Source organism: Dreissena polymorpha, chromosome 1 (genome assembly GCF_020536995.1).
Source record: "Dreissena polymorpha isolate Duluth1 chromosome 1, UMN_Dpol_1.0, whole genome shotgun sequence".
Lineage (NCBI taxonomy): Eukaryota > Metazoa > Mollusca > Bivalvia > Myida > Dreissenidae > Dreissena > Dreissena polymorpha.
This window is the reverse complement of record NC_068355.1, coordinates 141,836,859-141,845,930: the sequence shown is the minus strand read 5'-3', so window position 1 is coordinate 141,845,930 and position 9,072 is coordinate 141,836,859. Positions and strand designations below refer to the sequence as shown.

At 34.7% G+C, this 9,072-nt stretch overlaps 1 protein-coding gene across 1 annotated transcript; it reads left to right on the top strand.

Moving 5' to 3' along the window:
- Positions 1 to 464: 464 nt before the first annotated feature.
- LOC127855193 (tartrate-resistant acid phosphatase type 5-like) lies at positions 465 to 8,485 on the top strand. Its single transcript, XM_052390637.1, has 5 exons — positions 465 to 641; positions 4,894 to 5,018; positions 6,169 to 6,336; positions 7,711 to 7,858; positions 8,135 to 8,485. Exons 1-5 carry the CDS (start codon positions 465 to 467, stop codon positions 8,393 to 8,395), a joined length of 879 nt encoding a protein of 292 aa, XP_052246597.1. The 3' UTR covers positions 8,396 to 8,485.
- The last annotated feature ends 587 nt before the right edge of the window (positions 8,486 to 9,072 follow it).

The window sequence follows — 9,072 nt, the reverse complement described above, 5'->3', positions numbered from 1 at the left end:
ATATTAGTACTTGAACAATCGATCCTGAATAAACAAAACAATACTGTAGATAGACGTTTATTGTGTAGTTCTAACTAAACATACTGTCGGAACAAATGTTAAGAGACACATTTGCATAAAAAGCTTTTGAACGGACTCGTGAATCGAAAATGCATGTGCCGAATAACTACAGAGAATAAGCGAGAGGTTCAATCGGGTTAAACAACCAATTACATGCATTGAATGTTCCAAGACAATGACACCACGCTTAATCATACTTATTAAAATGTGGTGTGTAAATTTTGTATTTGTAAATATCTCTTAGATTGTTGGATGTTCACAAACAGTTATTTCCTATATTAATATTAATGCAGTCCTCCTATTGCAATACACGCAATCATTTGAAACAAATATTGCTGTTTCATCGCCATCACAGATTGCTACGGATTGCTACGAATCCCCATGCCCCATCGGCTCTGAGTTTTATGGTACTGGGCGACTGGGGAGGTCACCCTTTATACCCGTACACCACCCGAGTGCAGACAGCGGTCCGGGACCAGATGGTGAGGTACGCCCTCGAACATCACCCGCGCTTCGTGGTCAGCCTGGGTGATAACTTCTACAAGAACGGCGTTCAGAGTTCTGACGACCCACGCTTTAATGTAATGCAACATTTTTTTAAATCTCTGAGTGGTTTTTTTGCTGTAACGCAAAAAAGGGTTTTGAGAGCCTGTTTTTATATTACAAAATAATGTTATTTTGTGTAAGTTTAAACAGACTATGGCTAAGCGCAAACGTATGCTCAGCGTATTAATGTTCACTTAAATAAATTTTGTTTTTATTGACTTGAGCGTTATATTAGTGATGCAATTTCAATAAAAAACTCGTATTTGTTAATTTGTTATTTGTTTCTTTCAAAACCTAAATTTGGCAAAGCATATAAGGAACATGTTTTCTCAGGTGAACTTTACCGGAAAATACAATATCGCTTTATTGAAAGTAGCAATAATGCATGCCAAACGCGTGTTTGCTTTCGCTGACTAGTACACCCAGTAACTAGCGAAGATAATATTATATACATAATGACCGCGACATCGGGGAATTTACATTTCATTCATACAGTGGGAGTAGCGTTGTAGATTACCTTTTATTAAGTAGCCGAGATTTTGACTGCGTTTCGCATTTTGATATATTAGATCAAAATGAATTTTCGGACCATTCGGGGCTAGTATTTTGCCTAGAGTCTAAACACCAAATACCTACTTGTACACTACCAAACAACGATGACTATAAAATCCCATGGGATGTCTTAAAAGCCGAACAATTCAAATCTTATTTGATTGAAAACCAAGCAAACATAAATTCGTTAGCAGATCAAATCGATACTGGGGGTGATATTAATATAATATCCTCACATTTTATGGACATTTTGAAAACAGGTGCTGCCCAAGTATTTGGGAAAAAGTACACCTCCTCGCAAAAAAGACAATCGTCTAATGATAACAAAAAACCCTGGTTTAACCAAGAATGCCGTTTAGCAAGTTCGGAATTTAAAAAATATCGAAATATATTTCTTAAGGATAAAACCAATGCAATTAAAAGACATGCATTCTTAAACTCAAAAACTAAATACACACGTACAAAGCGCAGAGCAAAATGTAAATTTAAGACCCACGAAACGCACTATCTTTCGAAATTGAGCAAATCGAACCCTAAAGAGTTTTTGAAAAAAGTAAATAAACAGTACAAAAAAGTACAAAACAAAGCGAATAATTTAAGTACGTCTAACCTGTACGAGCACTTTAAGAACCTTTACTCCACTGAAGAAACCCCCGAAAATGCCTTGCCCGAACACACCGTAAACACCCAAGATATCGAATTAGATAGAGAATTTAGCATAGAGGAAATCATTAAAGCAATACGTTCACAAAACAACAACAAAAATGGTGGTATTGATAAACTATGTGCAGAAGTCTACAAATGCGCAACCAGCGAACTAGCGCCGTTTATGCTTAAGTTATTTAATAGACTACTCGACAATGGGGAATACCCGGAGTCATGGGGAGAGGGCATTATTGTACCTATCTTCAAATGCGGAAACATAGAAAATGAAGCGAATTACAGAGGAATCACTTTAATTAATATCCTGCCAAAAATATATTCAACTGTACTTTTAAATCGTTTGACGAAATGGTCCGAAAAACATGAAACTATCATAAAAAACCAATTTGGTTTCCAAAAGGGTAAATCAACAATAGATTGCATCTTCGTTCTGCATTCTATAATTACAAAAACACTTAGTCAAAAAATGAAATTATATTGCGCCTTCGTGGATTTTGATAAATGTTTTGATAAATTGGAGAGAACATTTATTCTTCAGAAACTTATTAATGAAAATGTTAGCTCCAAATTCGTTAACGCGGTCAGAAGTATGTACAGTACCGTTAAAGCATGCGTGCGATATAATTCTACGTACTCGCCGTTTTTCGAGTCAAACATCGGGGCAAAACAAGGTGATCAAAGCTCAACGTTACTCTTTCTCTTCTTCGTAAACGATATTCTCACTAACATTAATGAAAACATAGACGGACTATTCACGTTAGAAAACCAAAAACTATTCCTGTTACTTTTTGCCGACGATGCCGTTTTGTTCGCACATACTCCGCAAGCGCTCTCGTCCATGCTTAAAGACCTCGAAAATTACTGCCAAAAATGGCGCCTATCTGTCAATACTAAAAAGACTAAGATCATGATTTTCGAAAATGGAAGGCATACGAATTATGATTTTGTATTTAACAACGTTACACTAGAAACTGTCACTTCATTTAAATATCTCGGTGTGCATCTCTTTAAAAACGGCCATTGGAATAGAACACAGAAACATATTGCAAAACACTCACAGTCAGCGCTCCATAACCTATTTATCGTTTTCAATCAGTTAGGACTAAGCACTAAAGAAAAATGCAACTTATTTGATAGTCTTGTAGGTACAAAATTAACATATTCAGCGGAAATATGGGGTTTGAAAGAAAGTAACGATATAGAACTAGTACACCGAAAATTTCTCAGGAAAATCCTTACGGTTAGAAAATCAACAAATTCAGATGGTCTATATGGAGAATTAGGAAGGTACCCAATTATTATAAAACAAAAACTAAAAGTACTTAAATACTGGATAAAAACAATAAACCCAAATAACAAATTACTAACAAGAAATATTTATCATATGTTAAAAGAGGATGCTGATGAAAATATCACATACGGAAATAAAAACTGGGCCTTTGAAATAAAATCTCTACTAGAAAATATTGGACTAGCACATATCTGGTGGAATCAAAACGAAGTTTTACCAAATGATTATGACCTAAAAATTATATCAGATCGAATATATGATATCTTTAAACAGTCGTGGTACTCAAACATTAATAATTCGAATCGACTAGCCTCCTATAGCACCTATAAGGAAGATTTTGAATTCGAGACATATCTTAATAGCATAAACGTAACAAGATTTAGAATTGCCCTAACTCATTTTAGAATATCCGCGCACAATCTTGCGATTGAGAAAGGACGACATGAAAATATCGCAAAAGAAAATACATTGTGCAAATATTGTAATATGAAGGTAATCGAAAGTGAATACCACTTCTTACTTGTATGTCCAGCTTATACCACAATCAGAAAACAATATTTGAAACCATATTACTGTCACTGGCCATCAATAAACAAGTTCCGGTCTCTTATGTCGTCAAAATCCACTAAAGTAATAAACAATTTATCGAAGTACATATATTATGCAACAAGATCACGAACTCTTATTACTCCGAATGTACCCTAATTAAAAAGCACACTAATGTCTCTTGCATCATGTATAAGAAGATAGTTTAAAGTACGCTAAATCATAAAGTTATTATTTATAATAAAGCCGTCATTGATATGTGCAACTAACTTATATAATTTTCTTAAGATCATATTGCGTTTAACGCAAACATAGCTCTTATCGATATGTGTAATGAACTTTTTGTAACTCATTTTATATTTATACAGCAACATTTTGTCGCAATAGATATTGTCTATTTTGTTTGAAATTCTAAGTCACCTTCATGGAAATACATGTTTGTTGTTATTGTACTATGTTCTATGTACTATGCAAATTTTGCTTGCACAGCACTTACATTTATGTTAAACCTTTTCAGATTGATGTTTGTAATATTTCATGTTCCTCTCACTTTTCACGCTATAATTCTATTGTTGGCTATAAGTAAGCATTGTGCTATTTTATGCCAGAATAAATATATGTTATGTTATGTTATGTATATAACAGCACCATTTACTACAGGGATCCATTACAATGCTGTTATATAGAGGCCCATTACTTTGATTTTTTGTCGCAAATTGTGAAGCTTACAGCTTGGTCACTCTCAAACATAACGATGTTTTGATTGAATTAATGACGCACTGCAGCAAAAAGAAGATGCATTTTATTTAAAAGGCGATTTTGTTTACCTTACTTTTCTTTCAGCCATTAATTATATTTGTATTGAGCATTTTTATAAACGAAACAGTATTTGCTACAAAAGTGGTACACAATTGCCATTATAAACGCTTTAAGCCACATTTTGCATTATTCTAACATTTCGGACTCCGACAATAAAGCCATATTGCTTTACAATCAAGACCATTTATAAGATATGCTAATTAGCACATTTTTAATGTCAGTATGCAGAGCATATTGGCACAAACTTTCAACATGTCCGAAACTGAACAAACATGTTTTTTTATAAACGCTACTATTTACAACCACAATCGACTATTATATTCATGCCCGCCCTAATTAAAAAAACAACAAAGTATTAGATAAGCACAGTGTTTTAGCCAATGCTGTATCATGAATCCAAATCAACCTCCTTTCAGCACACGTTTGAACAGGTGTATTCCGACCCGTCCTTGCACATCCCCTGGTACGTGACGGTTGGCAACCATGATCACCACGGCAACGTGACGGGTCAGATCGATTACTCAAAGAAATCAAATCGCTGGTAATGTGATCTGTTATATATGGTGACATGGAGGAGACATGCTATTGATTATTGAGACAAATTATATAACAGAACACATTTTTTATTTAAAAAAAAACAATTAAAAAAAAACATAAAACAACAACACTATATTATATTTTGTTCTTTTTGTATTTTTTTGTATTTATATCTTGTTTTTAAAGCATGAATTAGAAAAAAAGGGAACCGAGCCGTGAGTTCTTTTTTTCTATTTCTACCCCCCCCCCCCCCCCTAGGCGGAAAGTGCCGTCCATGATTAGCCTGTGTGGACCGCACAGTCTAATCTTAGACGACACTTTCCGCAAATGCTTCACGTCCAGTTTTCTCAGAACACGACTCAATTTATCATTTTGAAACTAGCGCGCGGTAATGATATGCTCATACACTCGATTCTTTAGAGCAAACAATATTATAAACACACATTTTTCAGAAACGAACACTTAAAATATATATTTTTTTGTATTTTATCTTACTGTTATTGGCTATTTGTATTGTTATGTTGATTGTACATGTAGTTATAAAGTTTAAGTCATAATTCCACGTTTTATTTATCTTCCACCGTATAGGTAACAAGTAATGTTTAATAAATATAGTTTACTATTTCTCAGAACTTACATTATGAAGAAATAAAAAGTTTTGATCGTGTTACCCTTTCTTGTAATCCTTGCCAAATAGCACATATCCCGAATGCACTACCTGCAACATAACAAAAACGTATTGTATATTTTGTGTTTATTTAGAGCATATCATATGAATATTGATTATCAAGCAGATCTTTTTTGACATTTTTGTAAATTACTATATATTTGTCTAAGTCTTGGACATCTTGTCACGTCCGCACAGCAAACTGTGTATAATGCAGATTAAGTTGCTCGGCTCAGCTACGTTTCGGATCTCTGAGAAAAACGTACGTTATCATTAGGCTGAAAGTGTCGTACCTGATTAGCCGATGCGGACTGATTATGCTAATCTGAAACGACATTTTATGCAAATTAATTAAGCTTAGTTTTTCAAGAGTGTGGGTCATATATTCTTTACATAACGTTGATATCACAGGTTTGCGTCAATAAGGATCATGTATAAGGTAGCTCACTAATTTTTTCAACGCTGTTAGTTGTTGTTTTTTTTGTAGGAAGTTCCCAGATTTGTATCACAAGTTTACGTCTCAAGCCGCTAACGGTCGCTTCGTTGATGTCATACTCATCGACACCACAGTACTATGTGATGACGTGTACGACCCACACGTACATTTTGCAGCCGTCCAACTGGCGTGGCTTGAGGACTCACTAAAGCAATCCAGGTGAGTGCTACACAATGTCTTGAAGAATACTGTCGAAATCTTACCCGATATTTCTATTTGATAATGTCTTTATTGAATACTCGTAAGTTTTTTTTTCTTTCGTATTATACTTGTTTAAATATGACCTTTTTATAAATACATGTATTTTCAATTAAATGTATACCTACATTATCGGTTCATAAGCGTATATAATGAAATTAAGTATTTTAATATTCATATAATGCAATGCACTAAACCGTAATAAATTCATATTAAATGTATCTGTATAAATGATTTATAAGCTTAATGTGTCATGAAAAACATAAAAACAAAGCATAATAGTTTGCACTTCACAATCCGCATTGCTTCAAAAGAAGTCTACATTTAGCAGCCTCTAAGATGTTGAGCCAACTTTTGTACTTGGTCTAAGTAGTCCTAAAATGAGCGGACTTAAGCCTTAAAAGTCCCAAGCAATTCATGATCTCCAAGCGGAATGCAATTAAAACACCACCACCAACAAACTAGCTTTAATCACAATAACGACATTAACGAGGGTTTAATACAAAAAGTCATATACGAATATGGCACGAGTTGTTTTATCATACCATATTTTATTAAACGATGTCAGGAATTTTGTTCGTAAGCGAACCTTTGGTATGAGATGACACGAGTGTCAGATCTTTTTTATCACATGCTTTTAAATGAGCCAATTAATTAATTTTTACGCAAACATAATGATATATTCTGAATGTTGTTTACATTTCGTGACGTCATTTGACGTTGTAACGTCATTTCAGCAAAATAACACAATGCAATTGGTCAATTGAACAAAAACTAAGCCAATGAAAACGCTTAAAAAGTATATTACACATGTGTAAGATACAAATATTCGTAATGGTTATATTACATGGGAAACAGGGTATGGTACGTGATAAAAGGGCGTATTTTTTTGTCGCAATTAAGCATGTGCAGTTCGCACAGAGTTAGTAGCTTTTTGGTATTTGTGTTTTGTTTTGAGGAAGTCTTTTCTTATCGAAAATTCGGGACTGCACAGCTAATCTAGGATTACACTATACGCACATGCAGCAAGCACCGTTTACGCAAAGCGCGTTTCAATTGATGTAAGAAGCATTCCAGTAGTTTAGTCAAATTGAGAATTATGCGTTGTTGCTGTTGGTTTCAAAACTTGTAATTGTCACTATATTTTCCAGGGATGAATGTACCGTTTACAGTAATAGTTTAATGTGTGATTTTTGCGCGGAATATATGTGAGAAAAAACAATTTACTTCAAAATCGGTACTGCCACAAATAAAAGTATTTATAATATATAAGCAGAGAATGAGTTTACCCGACCTTGGGACAATGGTCTCAGCACTTGTTGATCTGTTTTCCAGTGCGGACTATATCGTGGTAGGTGGTCACCATCCCGTATATTCCGTCGGCAAACACGGACCCTCGACCTGTCTGCGGAGGAAACTCGAGCCCTTACTGCACACGTACGGAGTGTCTGTGTATATCGCCGGACATGATCACAATGTACAGGTATGGAGCATTATCTGATATCTTCTTCAATTTCACCATGGAGCTGATTTATGCAATGACCGTAATCTGCAGGTATGGATCATCCCTCGCCAGGGTATCTCGCCTATTATGTCTAGCGTTTTTTGCGTATTTCTGGAAACTGGATTTCAATCATTTTGTGACAGCATTTGAAATTGAAGGTGTTCTTTAATAGAAATTTAATACAAGTTTACTAGGTTTGATTTTGAAATGAAGACGGCAGTACATGTAATTTATTTTCTCATTTGATTTTTTCAGCATATTCAAATGCTTGGTAACACTTCAAGTTTAAGCAACAGACCAATGGATTACTTCATAGTAGGCTCGGGAAGTAAAACGAGCTCCAAACGCTTCCATTTCGACGACATACCGGAGAGTCAAGTGAACTTCTTTTTCGCAAAGCCAAAAGACGTTGGCGGATTCGCATGTTTCGAGGTGTCTGGTGACACGATGACTGTAAAGATGATTGACGGACTTGGACAACTACAGTACAAGTATCCGATAAATCCGAGAAAGTAACATACCCGGCTTTGTTCAGACAATCACAATCATGCTTGATGTACGTTTGGACAAGAAGCTTTGTTGTTGAGATCTAATTCTTGCCAGAACAGCGATGAATAAAAATGTAACACTCATTTGTTTCAGCTTGTGTTTCACAAAGGGAATAATTTAAATTGTTTCAATAAAGACATATTCGGTATTTAATAGTAAAGTGGAGTATACCCGATTTTAACTTTCATAAGTCCGCCATTTTTAAATAAACAAATCATGTCACCTATTACTAAAAATGTAATAAAGCTTTGAACATTAAGAGGTTCTGGGTATAACCACAGGCCATTAAACATATTCTTCAAAGCGTACGTACATTTAATTCCTATGACTAGGAGTTAGGAATAGCACATGCTTCATTACTTTGTCTATGAATAGTATTTCTTTAAAGCAGTTGGATGAACTCGTTGAACGCTTTAAAGAAATATTTAACTACTCGTAAATATTGACATATTTCCATAGGATACCTACCTACTTCGGAATACAAATCATTGGAGTTAGTAGACGCGATCACTGTTTAAAGCCATTTGCATCGGACTTTGCTTTTCGCTATAGTTAATTCCCACACCTCGCTTTCATAATTTAGAATCTTGGCAACACAAGCATCACACGAGAAACCATGATTTTAATAATTAAATAATTAGTTA